The sequence below is a fragment of the Plodia interpunctella genome, chromosome 17 (genome assembly GCF_027563975.2).
Source record: "Plodia interpunctella isolate USDA-ARS_2022_Savannah chromosome 17, ilPloInte3.2, whole genome shotgun sequence".
Taxonomy (NCBI): Eukaryota; Metazoa; Arthropoda; class Insecta; order Lepidoptera; family Pyralidae; genus Plodia; species Plodia interpunctella.
Window position 1 is genome coordinate 5,701,251 of NC_071310.1, and position 19,632 is coordinate 5,720,882.

A 19,632-nucleotide genomic window follows, 5' to 3' on the forward strand; every position below is an offset into this window, starting at 1 on the left:
GCCTAAGTGACATAGATCATTCACACATCAGATGTCTTGAATACTAGTTAGTTTGTTTAGTTTTTAGCATTAGACAGGCAATGCAAATATTTCAGGATATTACAAGGTAATAATAATATAAAATATGAGGCATGCATGAGTCACATAAATTGTTTTGGAAATTGATATAGGTGTATTTTTAATCACTGACAAGCACAAAATTATCCATAGTATCATCATTCTTATCGTAGTTCTAAACTTATGTGCCTCTAATTCTAACCAAAATATATTGAGTGACTTGATGGTATAATATATTTTTAGCATCAATGTAGCTAGAGACCTAGACATAGACATTGAATAGTGTGAAATAATGTTATATAATAGCGCGACAACCTCGAACTCGCGGCAGTGCTGTAAACACGAGGAGCGATGACCCGTGGTGGTGGTGGTGATCGATACCGTCGCCAGAACCAAGTTCAAGTTGGCGCATCGCCATGACAACCGTCGCCAAACACCACCGTTCTTGGCCCTACCACACCCTTTTTTGCATACCTGTCTTGAGCGCGGAGATTGATACACGAATTCTCGACGTTCCTGAACTACGTTACAAGTGGTTATACAAACGAAAGACAGCCGCATATGTAAGTAATGTAAAATATTATCAGCAATCAGTTTTTTTTTATTAAAAGATATAATAACTTGAAAATGTAACTTTCTAGAAAATGAGACTAACAGGTTCTCGAACCTATACCAGGCCAGCACCCGTGCCGAAGATGCCCACAGGCCTCATAGAGTTGATGGAAGACCTTACTAGAGACGTTTTGAAGAACAACCCATCCGATGTTTATGAGTTTTGTGCTGATCATATGCGCAAGTTGTTGGATATAAGGGATGGTCCTTGTAAGTAGATTTGTATGAAATCAATTTGTAGATGGCGATTTGTACTGTTATCGTTATTGGAATGACTTACTTTAAGATCACAAAAACTTACCAATAAAAAACCAAGATGAGGATGATTGATTGATTTTTCTAAGACTGAAAATTCGAAAATGATATTAATTTGAATAAATAGAATGTTCTCTTTGTTTGCATAGCTTAACGTAGTTACATTATTTATCCTCCATTATGCCTGTTAAAAAACTAGCCTTTACGTAACTCGAATGGACAGTGGTGGTGCTACATCAAACGATTCATTTAGATTTAACTTCACGTTTATCCTTCGTGTTACCGCCCAGGTTATTAGGTAACTCTCTGGTTTAGAGCTGTCTCAATTACATTTCAGCTCTTAAACGGCCTTTGACATTGGAGGAAAAAATTGCTCGTGCTCAAAAAATAGTTAAAAAGAGGGGTGACGCTCGCTGGCAGAGATATCTCCAAGAAAAGAAAAATAACAGTAAAGTCCAGTCGGCTCCTGAGAATATTGATGAAACTAAGGCAAAGCCTCCAGTTTATCCTGATCTCAATATAGAAAAAACTTCTGAAATAGAAATATGTCATGAACCAGGCTCTGATAATGATTTTTCTGAAGATCCTAACGTTAAATATAATACAAGCAACACTGAAGTAAACCCACAATTTTTAGATAATACGCATATATCTACTACTAATGGCACAATTGATCCTAATTCATCTCTTATTTCTCAACACTTGGATAACGTAACCGAAACTGATTCAAATGACGTTTCTAAAAACGACCAACCAAATTTTAATTTGACTACAGAAACTATGGCTAATGTACAAAATCTTCAGAATCCACTTTTAATTGACAATAAATCTACTATAGATGCTATACATGATGGATTATCTAATGCAACAGAGGTTTCAAACTTAAAAGACGAGGTTAATGAAAACGTTGACGGTAAATTAACTCATGAGACAGCACCAGCCATTGAAGTGTCTGAACAAGAAATTGGTTATCAAGGTAATAATTCTTTAACTGACATGGGCAAAGTTGTAAATACTGCTGTTGGTTTATATAATATTGTCAACGATAGTGCTCGCAGTCCCATTCATAAAGCAGAAACTCTTGTAAACGATGATATTGATATACTAAAAACACAAGATAAAACAACCTTCCAATCTGATGTTGACGAGATTAAGGAAATAATTGACAGTAAGATAGTTTCTACCCAACAATCTGATCCAATCGATAAAGAAACTGAAAATAAATCAGATCAGGAAAATGAACACCAAGCTTCTATTGCGGACATGGGAAAACTTATAAATACTACTATTGGTGTACTCAATGTAATTAACAGCCAAAATTCTGACACTCCAGATGGGATAAACGATTTAAATAATATTGGTACACAATTAACACAAGGTAAAAATATCGACCAAAGAGATATTCATGAGGTTAAGGAAAAGCAACTTATTTTATTACAGGGAACTGCACCATCCGATAAAGAAATCGTAAAAACATTTGAACAGGAACCTGAAGTCCAAGCTATATATTCATTAGCGGAAATGGGAAATGTAAATACTGCTATTGGTGTACTCAATAATATTAATGATAGTTCTATACGAATAGCAGAAGATATCGAAGATATAAACGATAATTATGATCTTGATTTACTAAAAACACAAGACGAAGAACCCTTCCAAACTCATGTTGAACAAACAGATATATCATTTAAAAATACTATACCACTATATACAGATGCTGATAAAAAATTAAATTTAGAAATCGAGCACTCTGATTGTGCTATGACGAACGATAACATTTTAAAAAATATTCAAGGTCCTGTAACCGAAAGTTCATTGAAAGATATACAGGTCGATGGTAATGCTACAAATAAAGACAATGCGTCTGTTCCTTTCATCGAGAAGGATTTAAAAAATGGAGAAAAGATTATTCTTGATGATTCACATATAACTGATGGTATAAAAACATCTCAAAATGGAAATAATGGTCTTGAGTCAACAATTGTCCACGACATCCGTCTTGAAAATTTAAATAGTAAAAAATTAACTATTGATTCTGGTGTAGCAAGTAGCCATGAAGTATTTATTCAATCTCTTACGAATGATAAGAAAATTGACGCTTCATTGGTTCCTGATGTTGTGAGGATTTCGGGTTCGGCAGAACCATTAGTTAATGCAGTTATTATAAAAACATCTAGTGTGGAAGAAGAGCCGACTGAAGGAAATATAATAGAAATAAGAATAAGCCAAGTGGCCGAAGCTTTAAATAATGAAGTACCTATAACTATGAATATTATAAAAACATCAGAAACATCTGATTTGCCGTTTAACTCTGTTGATATGCATACAGAAGAAGAAAATGGGGTTCAAGTTCATTCGATTCCAGAAGATATCGATTATGAATCTAGTGTAACTTCGATTAATTTAGATGACATTCAGAATACAAACATTACGAGTGTATTAAAGTCGGCAAGTATCGATGAAAGTACTGACGGAATGGATAATACTAGTCTGATAGAATCTGCAACTTCTGACACAACAGATGATATCATTTTAAATAATGCAAATAATAGTACTATGGATTTGGAAACAGCGGCGGTGACAATACAAAAAGTTTTCCGTTCCTTTATGTTCAAAAGCAGAGCTTCAACATTTGATGATAATGATGAAAATATTTCTTTAGACGAAGAAAACAAGAAGGTATTAAATTCTATAATATTATGTTTTTTATTATGTTGTTTCGCATGTTAATATTATTAAGTAAACATTTGCGTTCTAAATTCTTCAATGTTATAGCAAACGTCGCTGAGTATACATTTTTTTACAGGATGAGCCTGAATTTCAAATCACTAATATCAATAAAGAAAGAAGAGGTATAAGTAGAATGGATACAGTATTGCAAACGGTTAATGAAGAAAAATCCTTATCTTTATCTACTGACGATTCTTCTACTTTATCCAGCGCTGCTACTATCATACAAGCTCATGTAAGAGGATTTTTAGTAAGAAATAAACTACATTCAAATAGAACTGCTTCAACTAGTTCGCAGCTGAATTCTGATGGGCATGATGGTGGGGATGTCGATCATAAGAATAATAAGACTATACTCAACATTCACATAGTCCCTGAAGGTGGAAATTATCTTAGTAGGGATGAAAGTATGTTGACGTCAATGGACTTTTCTTTAGATGGTAGTCCGCCGTCATCACTGAATTTGCATCCTTTGGGTTACGACAAAAATGAACGAAGGAAACTAAAAAGAGAAGATGCTGTTCAGTCTATTTCACCGCCAAGTAATAATAGCGGAAAATTGAGTGAAGATGTTGATTCTGTTAAGGATATGTTGATCACTGATCATCAAACAGACCAAAAAGATGACAAGGACGAAATTACTAAAAATGACAATATAAACAATCGCCCAGGCAGTGTGGATACTTCTCCGACAACCAGTTTAACTATTGAGACCGTTATAGAAGCTCATAAACTAATGAATCAAGAAAGTTCAGATGCAGACTCGGAGGTACCCATTAAAAATGTTAAAGGGACTTTAACAAAGCAAAGTTCTGATGAAATGGATGTAGTTACTCCTTTTGAAGATAAAATTACGTTAGCAGATTCAACTAGCACCTCAAAATTGTTGCATTCTGGGGAGTTTCACGACGTTGTTCTACCTACGAAGGTGTCTAGGGGTGAAACATCTGTCGTCAGTGGTGAGTGAAGACATCTATTTATCAGGTGATAAATCTTTCCCTTCTATCAAGGCCATCGCATGATCTGCTTGGTTCTGCTTAGGCGCAGGTCGAATTAAGATAGTTCGTGTAGTAGTTTTTGAAGCCTTGGCCTAATTCATAAGTAGTTGTGTCTAAGCTTCTGTAAAATGTTAGATTGGAGTGTGCAATTTTTGTAGGACCTATGCAGTAGACGTAGGCGTGTAATTTACTAGACATACATAGAACGTGTTCTTAGTGTAATGTTATTCCGCTATATCTATAAAGCTGAAAATTCGTTGGCAATAAAAAAAAATACTGAAAAATTTTCGATATCTACTTTTCGTTTCAGAATTCAAGAACGTGTTGGTGTACTTTCTGCTATGGAATAACTCTTAATAATGAAGAAACTGCAACTACATTATTTCGTGTTTTACTAATTCTAACAGATGTAGATATTTTTTAAGTTCACTATTTAAATTTTTACAAAAGGTATATATAATAAGGTATAATGTTGCATATATTTGAATTCAATTAAATTTACCTTATTTAGATCTGATTTACGTGTTTATATCATGGATTTAATAAATACTACGGAGTACCTACTAATTCCATGGTTTCCAATTTTTTATTATCATAGATTAAAATTATACTATTTGTACTGAAATAACGTTTTTAAAGTATGAATAAATAAAAGAGGCCGCCATTGTGTGACAGATTACCATGGATTTAGTAAGTACCTTCTAATTCCATGCAGACTACATAAGTCGTGGATGAGCGTGATTTACGTCACAGTAGGACTACGTAATACGTAAGTAGGAATACGTAAAAAGAATACCTACTAATTCCATGGGTGGTTCCAGAGATTGAGAGAGATTGACCTGTTTGGAAGCGTGCATCTTTAATACTTACGGAGTAGACAGAGCCAGCTTTGTCTAAAGTCCGTTCTCACCTAAGAAGCAAACATGACCTTTGAAATTAGCTATTCTTGAATCTGTCTACCCCGGAATCGAAAAAGACGTGATATTTGGTACACGGGTTTGGTAGTTCCCAAAAAAAGAATCTCTGTTTATTACTATTTGCCCGTCTCTGCTTGTACATATAGTACAGCTCTTTATCACTAAGCATTTACCGATTCCTTCCGCAGCCGTTCCTTTAACAGTATGGATAAGCGTCGGAGCCCAGGGTCTGCTGTCTTCCTTTTTCGTCAACACGGTCGGCGGCAATTTATGAAACAAAACCATGGAATTAGTAGGTACTCCACGCAGTACTTACTAAATCATGGTCAGAAAACAGCATGCTGTGAAATCCATAACAAAAAAGTATACGGACCAAACTATACTACCTAGTTAACAGCTTTATGTCACAAGAAAAAAGAATTTAAACGTCAAAGTCAAATTGACGTATCCGCTGTCATTTTGATGTTTCTTTGATTTGAAAGGGCTTTGAGACGAAGGTTTTACAATTTTTTATTAAGCGAAATTGTCTACCATTTATCTGAAAATTATTTTTTTCAAAATGCCTTTACCACCAGCGTTAGCTGCAAGATTGGCAAAGCGTGGTATTCTCAAAGGAAGCAGTGGCGAAGAGACTAACATCGACCGTCCTCCTCAAGCTAATGAAGAGATTATAGCTGAAGATTACGATAGCAAACCAGACGAACTCTGTAATAAAGAACATTTTTGGGCAGGCATTGAGGGCGTAAATGTGGATCCGATAAAGGGACATAAGGGTTGTCCTAATAAATATAACATTTACCACGAATGCTCTAAGTTTTGTGTAAAAACTTGGAAGCAAGGCAAACTAGTACCAGATGAAACTTATTTGCAGAATAAAAATAAAATTCTCGAGAAATGGCCTTTACCGCCAGGATGGGAGGAAGTTTATGATGAAGGAATTGGACAGCACTACTTCTGGAATATTCATAATAATTTAGTAGCTTGGTTGCCTCCCGGTCATCCTAAATCGGTTTCCACTGAGAGTGCTGCACATTTGCGTGAAGAACGTTTATTGAAAGAAGGTGATGAAAGTGATAACAGTAGTGAGGAATCTGATCAGGAAGTACCACAACAGCCAATCAAAGATAAAAGGCGTGATCGTCGTTCCGGAGAAAAGCTTAAAGAATTACAACAAAGGAAAGATAGGAACAGTAAGCGACAAAAGACTAAAGATAATGATATAGATCCCATGGATCCTGCAGCTTATTCAGATATTCCTAGAGGGAACTGGTCAGCTGGATTGGACTCACATGCTAAGACAGGTGTGGACACCACAGTCTCAGGCCCACTGTTCCAAATGCGGCCGTATCCAGCCCCAGGAGCAATACTTGCAGCCAATGCTAAGAAACAGACATCTCCACCTCCATCACCATAAAATTATTTTAAGTTTAAATGATATTTTGTTAATACTGTTTTTACTGAGTTGTGATGTATTGAGCCGCTGTCGCTGCTTATTTTATGAGTTTTGTCTACAAAGTCCATCTGGTTTAATATTTTAGTTTTTTAAAACTTTATAATTTTCTCATTAATTCATCTGACTGGGAATATATATATTTTTTTTATTCATTCATCATTTTTCATTCTTATATTAGGAACAACATTTTTTATGATAAGTGCCCCATTTTTTAATATGATATTGAAAAGTTGGTTTTAATGAATAAATACACAAAAATAAATTAAATATATTTATTCATAATCCATAATGTAACCAATGTGACCTTTATCTATAAGGTGATGATTCAAATTAGTGTAAAACATATTTCCTCAAAATATAGTCATATTAGTGTAATAATACTAAATGCTATGAAATGCTTCATAATCACTGAATAAGTTGCTTATAAATAATAAATTTGATATTTATTGCAGTTAATCAAATTCACTGCATTTAAAGTATACTCACTCTGTATTCTATATACTTCATTAATCAGTTCCTTAAATTAAGATCATACAAAACTGGGAAGTTCAATTTCGCAGAATAACTGCAGATTATTCCTAACTTAACATTAATTTGTGTAAATATGTTTTTTTAATAAAATAGTATAATGTACTTGAATTCAAAATGTATAATAATAATAATGTCCAAGTTCTTATACTGTTCCCATGCTGATTCACGTTATTTCTTAGTTTATTTTCCATTGACATGTTTGACATCTAGCGTGTGTAGGAGCAGGTCATGTGATGTCATAACTCCCACGGGAACTTCAAGTTTTCTTGTTTCATCTGTAAAATAATTTTGTTATAATCCAATAATTATAAATAGTATAATCAATACATTTTACCAAGTATCTAAATACACATTTATAAACAAATGGCGAAGTTAATGCTAAAAGTGTTTCCAGCTAACCATTAGGACAGACTGAGGTTTTATTCTCGTACAAATTTGAATGACATCTCTGTGTACTATTGCATTACATTTGATCCAAATTCTTCTTATACATTTTGTTTAATAAAGAAACAAAAAGGGTTACAAAGATACATTCATTCATTTTCACAGTGTGTCGAATTTACTTGATGAGTACACAGTACATGGCATCGGTGTGTTGCCTACACGTTTCCAGTTGAGAAATCTCTTATCAAAACTATTATGAATCACAAAACATTGGCTGACGTAATGTTAAACTACTTCTTTTTTATTCGTAAACACCTTTATCACTTCAGTCAGATAATCATGTGGTGTGGAGGTTAAGTTATAATAAACTCACCGGTTTTGACAACAGCTACGAAAGGCTCCAAGTCCAGCATCCGCGAGACTAGGCCCAGTGGAGGGTTCTTTGCAAGGTTCACTTTGTAATACTTTTTAAACGTAAACTTCTCAAGTTTATCATTGAATGACCCATGTAAGTTGGTCAGCCTTCTTCGCGCGTAGTCTGCAGTGAAGAGGCCCTTGATGGCTCTATAATATAAAATTACGAGTTAGAGGTTATTTAAACCTTTTTGTTTTAATATTACCATATATTATGGCGTGTGAATCGTGAGCGACACGTGGGATTTAGAAAATCAAAACAAGTGGACCATAGCACACACTATGCAATCTGATAAGCCCATTTAATGAAGTTGTTTTACTGTATGCAATGATAGGAACACAATCTATTGGGTTTTCTACCATCAAAGCTATTTCAAGTTTCAGTCAACCATATTTTATAGCTCAATGTTATGAACTTGCCGCCAATCTTAGATAAAACTGACGATAGAATTATGTAGTAACTTGCTCTCATAAGGGTTTAATCATTTAGTTAACCTTTAATGTTTCACTCATTGCACACCAATAACTTATAACTAATAAATTAAATATAAACTATGATTTACATCAGAAGTTGTCTGTGGTATCTTCATATTACTTAGTAGATTTTCAATAAACATCTTGAATTCGCTAAAGCATGATCTAAGGCGGCGGTCAATATCGTGCTTCAGTTAGTGCGCGTGCATTAGATGATCAAGGAAAAATATAACTAAGTATATGTATACCACTAAGCACAGGAACAAGAGAATCATTAGATACACTCATTTATTAATTTTATGGAACCACAAAAATTTTTGGCATTTTTAAATTTATTTATTACATTTTATATGACAGAAGTTATTTCAGTGTATGTTGACAAGAAGCAGAAAAATAAGGTTTTGTAGAAAAGTTTCCAATAATTTGTATTTTTTCCACAGATCACCAAAACGGAAAAAAAAATCCTGTATGGCTAAATTCCAAATCTATGAGCTAAATACATAGATTTAGAAAGGGGCGCGCGAGTCAATTAAATATAAGCGCGCGCGGGGCACCTTTCTAAATCTATGCTAAATATTAATCAATGGCCTCTCCTTACAAATAGTATAACCGTGTCGACACGCTAGGAAGAAAAGCAACATCACGTAAAGTCACAAAAGATTTTAATCATTGCTAATCTGATCTAGAAAAATATAATCCCAATAAAATATAAAGCAAGTTCCATTTCATGATAACATGAGATAAAGCTTTTTAGAATTTTTATAAATGGTTATTATCAATAAATAGATAACCAGTTGGCCATTAGTAGAAGTTATATAAATAATGATCCATAATATGTAACCTTTGAAGATAATGCACTTCAATGAGCAATTTTATGAAATGATTAACATGAGATTGGAGAAAACCGTGGATAACGTGAACAAGTAGAAACTAGTTCTATTTATATTATCTCTCTCATCGAGTATGTTACATACTACCATTGGTGTCAGAGAATAGAATTGGTAGAAGGCCTACCACGAAATATACAAACACGTATCACGTTAGTAACGTCAAGACGCTGTCTCCTTTTCCCATGTCGTTTATGCATCGTGTAAAAAAAGAAAAGGTGTGGATGCAATGATGTGCTACGTGTTTTATGATAGTTCTCCAGATTTTACATGACTGCAGATAGCTTGTAAGTATTATGGACTAAGTATTTCATTTTCGGATTTCCGGTTGCAGCTTTAGGCTATAAATATTAAAGACCGAATTCTGTGTTGCTTATGGTCCATCATAAAATCCCAGGCAAGTGGTCAATGTTTATTGAACTGTCAACGTTTATTATACTATAGTCTACTCATATGACACCCACGAGAGAATATGGATATGGTTGTTCTATGGGAGGAACCACAGCTACAGACTCAAGCGCGAACACGCGCAGTACTTGAGGGTACTATTATAGTCTCCTATACACTATCGGCGTACTCATATGCCGACGCGAATAAACGTACATTGCGTAGTTTTCATGTGAGCATTTTTGACCTCAAGGAAAAAAACAGCAATGCACGTCGAAACAGCCAAATGTTCGCCTATAGTGTGTATAACAGATAAGCAAATCTAGTTGATTTGTTGGGACTCACCCGGTATCGTAATCGGTAACGAAGAGCAGTGACGCGCGAGTCTTGCGCAATTTTTCCAGCGCCTCCTGCGGGGAGCTGCGGCTGTCGACGGTCACCGCCAGCTGCTCCACCATGTCCTCCGTCAGCGGCTCGTGCCACCACCTAACATCATTCTAGTTTCTTCACAGTTCTAATTCACACTTCCAGGCTAACCCCATTACGCATAATCTCCTCCTTTTTAGGGTACCGTACTACTACAGATAAGGGATCCTTATAGTTTCGTCATGTCAGTCTGTATGGCCGCGGTCTGGCTCAAAAACTATTGGTACTAGAATGATTTAATTTGTATACATATTAATGATATGGGATTGATTTTTTTTCCATCTTTCCTATATTGCGGAGTGTTGTTGAATAGATCTTTCAAAAAAATTAGAGGTAGATAGACCCTTTTTAGATTTAGTAAATCGTTCGCAAATTATTGCCAATTGCCAATTTTCTTTAAAGACAACACCACATGTCATGTCACCACATGTATAGAAAATATCAGTATATTCGTGTATACTTTTTTATCGCATTTTGGGCGCTGAGATCGCGCTGCTGCCGACAATTATATCAAAAGTGATAACAATGTACCAACGTCGAAGATTTTTACGCACGTGCGAACTACAATGCTCCTATTTTTTTTTCGGCGCAATGAGGGCTAACGCGATGAATACGTGTCTGGGGGGACTGGTATAGCGAAATGTTCATTTGAAAATTTTAACATTAATTCTGTTCGCGTGTGCTTTTTTAATGTCAGTATTAGTAGCCCTCATTTTTGACATTAAATTGATTTTAATTACATGCGACGTTATGAAAATATCATTATAAAGAGAAACGATTTGTATTATTGATTGTAATGGATAAACATAAAAAAACTACTTTGATGAAATTTGGCACATACTTAGATAGACGAAACAATCAGGAGTAACGTTTTTTTATTATAGTACCGAACCGCCGCCCCCCCCCCCCTCCCCGATACTGTAACGCAGCTACGCTTTGTTTGGAATCTCTTTCGATGTATTTCGCCTGCGCTGGCACATTTGGAACTACAATATAAAGCTAGCGAGGCACGAGGGTGGCCGTCATAAATTTATAAACATTAAATAAAATAATAAGAACAGACCCAATAAGGGTAAGTACTCCATTTATTGTGAATATATATAACGTATCACCTAATCTCTATTTTAGATCTTTAATTTATATTTAATTGTTTTTTAATTTATATTTCATTGTTTTTTGTTTTTGTCTTACCTTAAATTTTATAATAAACTTACTTTACTACCTACTGCCTAGTGCCTATTTACTAAACGATAAAACCTCGACATGGTTATACTCAAGCGAAACCGGGACGGCTAATACAAACAAGAAAAAAAGAATTGAAAAAAAAGAAAAATGTCAGGCATACCGAAGGTTATCATTTGTGACTAGGCTCTTAAAGTTGCGTGCCTCCATCCACTGGTCGGAGATGAACTTGGTCATGTAGTTGCGGATGTTGTCGGGCAGCAGCACCACGCAGCGCTGGCCCGGCTGCAGCGCACGCGCAGCCTGCACCGCCGCCCACATCGCCGCGCCGCTGCTGCCACCTACAGTTATCCGTAACTCTCTTATTCATATCGTGTAAGTTAATGCTAACACAGATGTCAGATTACTGCCGCCTAAAAATATCTGACTGCCGCCAACTAGTGGCAATTAGTCGCATACACGCTATTGAACTGAACTGTCCACTAATGTGCAGGTTTCCTCACGATGTTTTTCTTCAGTACTTTTTGAGTATATCGAGTACAGACAAACAAACAGTCATAATAGTGGGGTAAGTAGTTCATCATCATCATCTTACGTTGCTCTTTCTCTCTTATTTTCCCGGTTCTTCCTTAACTAAGGCTTCGGAGCCCAGTATGTTGGGTTACGCTACAGATGTAATCTAGGTATACTATTAAAGAAGTAAGCTTTTGTGAGGTTGTGAGTTTGTATGTTTGAGGCCGATAATCTCCAAAACTACCGAATTAGAAAGGTACATTAAACAAGATTGCTATAGGCGATATTTTATCCCAAAAAGTATTATGTAAAGGCGTAGACAGATAATATTATAGACATAGTAATATCTCTCGTATAGGAATACACGAGAAGAAACTGGACAGCGCGCTGATCTTCTCTTTTCTCCCACATCGTGTGTCATCCAAACGCCTATCTTTTAAGAGATAGGCCGAGTAGTTGTATGGAATTTTCATTTAGCTACGCTTGCTCGTTGCCTTTAGTTTTCTTTGTCTTTGTATATGAATGAATGAGTATGGTACAAAGATGTCATAATGAGGAATGTTGCAATGGAGTCGATGGATGAATAGACAAGGAAACACATTTTTAGTCAGTCAGAAGGAGTAACACTTGGTAAAATTAATTAGGTATCTCATGCAAAGTGGCATATTGCCTACTAGCTAGTATAATACACGAATGGAATTTGAAGACCTCCGTGGCCTAATGGTCATCACGCCGGACTGCTACACTGGAGGTCCCGGGTTCGAACCCCGGTCAAGTCAAAATGGAAAATAACATTTTTCAGATTGACTAAATGTTAATTGATATTTTATAGAATATAGTAGATAGTAGTAATATAGTATAGTTATTGAACGTGAAAATGAAATAGATTACATAAATAAAAATAAATAATATAAGGAGATATATTACCGCAAAGCAGGCCTTCCTCCCTGATGAGGCGGCGGGACATATTGAGAGTGTGCGTGTCATCAGTCTTCACCCAGACGTCCACCACGGCGCGGTCCAGCGTCGCCGGCACGAAGTCGTATCCGATCCCTTCCACCTGAATCTCAAGGTTTATCAATATCTCTACTAGCGACCCGTCCCGGCTCCGTGCCGGGATTTTATGTAAGTCATGTCTAAATTTATACAGTCATAACGTCAATCGGTTTCGACTAAATATAAATTCATATTTAACTACATCGATGTTTTAATAGATAAATAAATAGACAATGACGCCACATTAGTGTTTTTTTGTGTTGTTAAACTTTAAAAGACCTAATAAAACATGTTAAAATGGTGTCTTTTTAATGAGTGCGACAAAGTATGACTCCCAAAAAGTTAAATTTCAATGTCTCCCTAGATGAATGATTATTTAGTAGCAGTTGCACGCGGCTTCACCAGACAGATTTTCGCATCTATAATATTAGTATGGAAATATAGATATCAAATGAAAATTACTAGTAATTAAATTACTATAGAGCTAATGAGGTCAGAGTGAAGTAATAATTAAATCTAAATATGCATTGAACATGGAAAATTATCATCACGATAAATAAATATATACCTAATTAAAAGATTAACAGTGCGATTTAATCAATTATTTGATAGTTATTTTTCTTGTTATACTTCTTGATAGTATAACATGCATGCGTATGTATGACGTTATATTGTATTGTTATTACCTACTAAATTAACGATATTTTCAATCGAAAGTTTTATCGGTTTGTTTTACTTTGAAGCAAACGTGATTGATGCGTATCTAAATACGTCATTTTGTTATTACATGTTATGTGATAAATGTAAAATAAACGTATATATATAAACGGTATAGAAATCTACATCGCATAGGACTATATCTAGCCGTAGATACTATTCTATATTTCCATATAGTGTTATCATAAATGCGAAAGCGGATCAGATATGATCCGTTTTCACGGCTTAACCACAAGACAGATTTTGGTGAAATTAGTTATCAATATATGTAGATCTAATGCAGATAAAGACTCGGGGTCAAACATAGTAAACAAGAATCTTCAATGAGCTGCACTGGGGGTGAAAGATTGTATGAAATATCCACAAGACAGTTATTGCCGCCGCCAACATCTAGTTAAATGACAAATGTGAATCGTATTACTAAGTACCTACAGTCAACTATAAGTCAAGTCACCCTGCATAGTTTTGTAAAAATTCGTTTATTCTTAAGTATTATTATAAACAATCTTACCATGTCTTTTTTATAATTTTATAATAAAATTCAACAAGAAGTAAATATTGTTTACGTGTTATGATTCGTAAGAAATAACAAATTTTATGATAACCTATGCGGTGGTAATTGCGATGATTTTGGAAAGAATTTACCTCCTTTCACTTCCATATATATTGGGTGAGTTGATGTGCTGTTGACTGTACGTAAATACCAATATAAACGGAGATCATGCTTTTATAATGCTATCTTAATGCCAGTAAATATTTATAATCTTATGATCACGCCAATAACCCGTGGGTTTAGGTACAGACTACATTTTCAATATCTAACTTACACAATAATAGTAAATATCTATAATTAATGATTAAAACATTGAGGTGTGCTGTGACCGTCGTGCTTGTGTTAATGGTACAGGTGCTAAATAATTCACCATAATAATATATATTGCAATATGCTAAAATAACTATTTTATCAAAGTATATTTTCACATTTTATTATTATACAGGAAGTCTAGTAAAAGTTGAGTCAAAAGTTCGGTTAAGTCTACACCATAGATTAAGAAAATAAAATTTCTATATCCATGGTTATTACGTATTTTGGTATTACGAGCTTGATTGGATTGTAAAAACAGAAGTAAATTGCTACGCCACTGTAGCCCAGTGAAACTGAAAGAGATAACATTTAAAATCTTATTGTCACCAACTCATGAACACACGGAACTGAATATTTCTTTTTTATTCAGTTCAGGAAGGTCTCACAGTCTAATTATGTATATTCATATATTTTAAAAACGATAATAATACAATTGCTGATAACAAGACTTCGAGATTAAATGGAAAACAAAATTAACTGCTGCTACAAATCTAGAGATTAATTAATTACTTTATTGTTTACTAAAGATTAGATTAGTGTTTACTGAAGTCAAGTCAAAAGTAAATTTACTAACGTAGCTTAAATTTTATTTTTTCTTATATTTCAAAACAAAGATGGGATTTATTGTCAAAAAGTAGTATATTTTTTAAAAAATATTTTTCTTAAATTGACACAAACAGAGACGAGCACAACACACCGGGAGCGAATCAATCGATATAGTTACCTCGTAGAATTTGACGTCAGTCTTGTTCACGGCGTCGGGCTGCGCGAGGATAGAGCCGAGGGGGTCAACGCCGACCACGATGCAGTTGGGGCAGCGCTCCTTGATCTTGAGCGCCGTGCCCGAGATGGTACCGCCCGTGCCCGCGCCTATCACGACCATGTCCACGTGCCCGTCCAGCTGGTACAGGATCTCTTCGCCCGTGCCGTCGTAGTGCGCCAGTGGGTTGCTCACATTGTTGTACTGTTTCCAAAACAGTTAATACTATTGAGTTCGGATACTTGTGGAAGAAAAAGGGAGACCTTTGCCCAGCAGTGGTTAACAAGAATAGATAAAAAACCTCTTGAGGAGAATTATGAGGGTGAGATGGTCCGACGAACTGTCGGCCTTTGATAAGGAATGGCAGCCAATGGCGAGGGATGGATAGGAGTGGTTGGAAACAGCATGGGGAGGCTTTTGTCCAGCAATAGAACCTAATAGCAATATAAAATAAAAAATATTGGTCGAAAAACATTCTTAATTTTTGTCACCAAATGCTATTTCAGGGGGATTTAATTACATTTGAAAATAGAATTCCTTGCCCTTAGAATGCATGTAGTTTATTTTATCCGACTGGCAATTGTTTTCGTTGTATGGCGCGATTTTAAAACTTGCGTGTCATTTTCACAATTGATTAGCTCGAGAAAATTGACGTGCGATGATTTATTATGAATTTTGACGTGGTCTAACTCAACAGCAGGTATCGATCAACTCAGTTGGACTTTTGGGATCCAGCACCGAAGACCCAGTGGTCTTGTGTATCACAGGTTTAGTTAACGTATAGAACGTATGAACGTAGCTAGTAGTAGTAACGTAGTAGAACGGGCTCCCTTAGCTCTTCTTAGTCATCAAGTACTTATTTGTAAAATTCGTTATTTAGATTTTGGTTATAATTACAGTAGAGGAGTTCTAATTATATTGATACTTATAAAATGTTGTTGTTAGCTATGTTTGTCTGCTCGCGAGATTTATTGATTAGCACGTGAGTTTCGTAAGCAATTTGACCTGAATAACAATTTTTATTTGCATATAAATAGGTACATCTTGAATACAAATGCATCACGACTACTTTGTACCATTTTACACAATGATGTTTGTGTGATATCTACTCTTATTCCTTACAAACCTTTGTGTGTGAGTATGTGATGTTGATGATCTGTACTTATTTTAAAATTTATTAATTATATATATTATTACATAAAAAGGGTATCTATAAAAGTATATAAATAGTTCATGTTTTAATCAACACCAATTTCAGATTTTATCAGAAAACAAATCATAACTAAGCAATAGACTTGTTTCGTTCAATAATACAGTCAGGTATGAAGATAAATTCAATGACACTGATTAAATAATTATTTATCTACGACGTGAGCAGTCAAAATCTGTTGACGTCATAAAAGGCAATACTTTTTGATTTTGAAGTATCATGCAAAATTTGCGGTAGCCATACTTATCAAAGTTCATGAAAGGTCAATAACTAAAAAGATCAGCATGTCATAATAATAAAGTGGTCAGTTACATTTTTTAACCAATGGGTACCACAAATTAGCAATATTATTTTTTTTATCATTGAAAAAAGTATGTGATTAGATAAATGCTTCGGTTAACATGTTCTGAATCTTGCTAGGTTTTCTTGATAAGTATTGCGAGTTTGAATGTTGGTATGTTTGAATCTAAGGCTAACTGATAACTGTCTTGTATGTGCATCATAGATTTACTGCAGCACTTTCCAGTACCTGAGAATCTAATGAAGAGTTATTGTTTACTAGATAAACTAGTGGCCTGTTTCGGCTTCGTTTGGTAAAACTAATAATAAGTTATACATTTACACCTTCCTCAGAAATCACTGTCTATTGGTGGACACCATACAAAAATTTTCTGGTAGTTTTAGAGTTTATCATATCATACAGACTGATTCATGGAGGATTTCTTTTTATAATATGTATGGATAAAGTTATGTTTTATGCAATTTGTTGTAAAAATAATAATCCATCTATACAAACCTGATCTAGCATTACAGAATTAGGTATTTCTCGTGTCAATCTTTTGGCCACATTGATGTTGCTATCCGGGTCTTTAGAGGCTGCCTCGGTGGGTGTCCTCACAATCTCAGCACCCAATGCTTTTAAGGTGTTCACCTTCTCATCAGACATTTTTTCTGGCAATACTATGATGCATCTGTAGCCTGAATCAAAATTAGTTACTGTAAATATTCACATATTTCAATAATTGTAACATTAAACAAAATTTTGGTATTAGCAAAAATATGAACACAAACAAAAGCTCTGCACTGATCATGATTTAAGGGACATTCACAGTAACCTTTTTGGAAAGCCTCATCACTAAAATTTAATTACAAGTAATATTTTACCTTTGACTGCAGCAGCCAGAGCAAGGCCAATACCCGTGTTACCAGATGTAGGTTCTATTATAACTGATACACCAGGAATCAGGATACCTTTGCTTTCTGCATGTTGTACCATTCTAAATGCAATGCGGTCCTTTACAGATCCTCCAGGATTCATGAACTCACATTTTGCATCTTTAAAAAAAAAAGAACAAAAAAAAAGAAAATTAAACTGATTTCAAAATAAATATTGAAATCTATTTTGCAATATTATATCTGAAGTACAAACTTAAAAAACCTTACATCGTCGAAAAATAAATAAATAACTCTACTCATTTACAAAAGCATACTTCTCTATAATTATATACTTACATTTATAATTAAAAAAGTGAATATTTTGTTTGATCTGTGCTCACTTTTTTAAATGTCTAAAGACTAAATTAGTTCCACAAAATAATTATTGATTTTAAAGATTTTTTTTAATGGAATAATGGGTTGATCTGAGACGACAAACATTTTGAAATCACTGAATTGAAGTAGGTAACTACCTGTGTAGTGGGACATATTACAGATATTTGAAAAGTAATGTGTGGTAAACTTACACATATCACATTGCACATTCTCACTCTTAGGTATTTTTGAGAGCTTTACCAATGGTGTATTTCCAATGACATTTAAAATATCCGAAGCAATTTTAGGATTGTGATCGCTGAAAAAATTACGTACAGAAATAAATAAATTCATAACAGGGTTAATTCATTTAAAAAAAAGTAGTTAGGGTTTAATAAAAAATTAAAGTAGTTTATATACTTACAGAGCTTTCACTATGTGTGGCATATCCTTGATATCAGAGAAATTAAAACCTTTAGCTTCATTTTCCACGTGGTTGCTCATTTTGATTAGGATATCGGCAATAACTTATCTAAAATTTTCAATTAAAAAAAAATTACACGAAATGCTTTTTGTTCATTAGAATAATTTCATATTAGCGTAACTTTTAACTTATTTCAAACAAAATCTGTGTGATCACAAGTCGCGGTTACGTTTATATTTAGAACAAAATTACCTATTTATAAAAGATAAATTGTAACACCTCCTTACTGCGACAGGGCCGCAAAACAACTGCTCTAAAATCAGCGAGTGAATCGATTGATTAAAATGTTTGAATAGAATGAATATTTCTTGAAAACCCCGCATGTAAATCTGGCAAACAAACAACTTGTTTGATGATTTTTGAAACAAGAATGAAAACAGCCAGATGAAGAAGGTTGGGGGAGGGGCACCTTACTCACGCAACTTTTGACAATGACATTTTCTAGTGACAATGACAGTTGATCGTTTTTTTTTGTTCGTAGCAAAAAGTTTTTGTAGGAAAAGCCCTTTATCCTACAAAAACACCAGTTACTCGTAAAACATTAAAGATTACTTTAAGCTAAAGTATTATCTTGTCACTATCGCACTTCATATAATAATATTTGACATTAATAGTAAAGACAAACATACTTTAGCTTCAAGTATGCTTTAACTTTTTTATGGGTAACAGGGATAGCAAATAGTCATTCCTTAGGAACAATTTCAAGGAAATATGATAAGGTGTTTAATTTTTTATCGTTGCAGTCCATGCTATTATCGCACTGTCTTTACTAATAGGATTTAAGTTACAAACACTGTCGCCGCCCAGGCATAGGCCGTTATATTAGCAAAAATGTTTTATGAGTCATCAT

At 34.5% G+C, this 19,632-nt stretch overlaps 3 protein-coding genes across 6 annotated transcripts; 2 read left to right on the forward strand and 1 right to left on the reverse strand.

The window, feature by feature from the left end:
- Positions 1–28: 28 nt before the first annotated feature.
- On the forward strand, positions 29–5,169 carry LOC128676977 (uncharacterized). Of its 2 annotated transcripts, none has more exons than XM_053757469.2 (5): positions 29–620; positions 699–879; positions 1,262–3,603; positions 3,731–4,638; positions 4,963–5,169. In XM_053757469.2, exons 1-4 carry the CDS (start codon positions 474–476, stop codon positions 4,619–4,621), a joined length of 3,561 nt encoding a protein of 1,186 aa, XP_053613444.1. In that variant the 5' UTR covers positions 29–473; the 3' UTR covers positions 4,622–4,638; positions 4,963–5,169. The 2 variants fall into 2 exon arrangements, with proteins under 2 accessions (XP_053613444.1, XP_053613442.1); XM_053757467.2 differs by having other exon boundaries at positions 3,731–4,613.
- Positions 5,170–5,985: 816 nt separating this feature from the next.
- On the forward strand, positions 5,986–7,284 carry PQBP1 (Poly-glutamine tract binding protein 1). The gene has a single exon (XM_053757581.1). It carries the CDS (start codon positions 6,129–6,131, stop codon positions 6,981–6,983), a length of 855 nt encoding a protein of 284 aa, XP_053613556.1. The 5' UTR covers positions 5,986–6,128; the 3' UTR covers positions 6,984–7,284.
- Positions 7,281–19,160, reverse strand: Cbs (Cystathionine beta-synthase). Of its 3 annotated transcripts, none has more exons than XM_053757579.1 (11): positions 19,002–19,160; positions 18,723–18,830; positions 18,511–18,617; positions 17,933–18,103; positions 17,565–17,746; positions 15,523–15,762; positions 13,148–13,286; positions 11,871–12,048; positions 10,445–10,585; positions 8,311–8,501; positions 7,281–7,828 (listed from the first exon to the last, which is right to left on the reverse strand). In XM_053757579.1, the coding sequence occupies exons 2-11, from the start codon at positions 18,800–18,802 to the stop codon at positions 7,734–7,736; spliced, it is 1,524 nt and encodes a 507-aa protein (XP_053613554.1). In that variant the 5' UTR covers positions 18,803–18,830; positions 19,002–19,160; the 3' UTR covers positions 7,281–7,733. The 3 variants fall into 3 exon arrangements, with proteins under 3 accessions (XP_053613554.1, XP_053613555.1, XP_053613553.1); XM_053757580.2 differs by having other exon boundaries at positions 13,148–13,280; positions 18,975–19,159; XM_053757578.2 differs by having other exon boundaries at positions 18,975–19,159.
- Between the last annotated feature and the right edge of the window lie 472 nt (positions 19,161–19,632).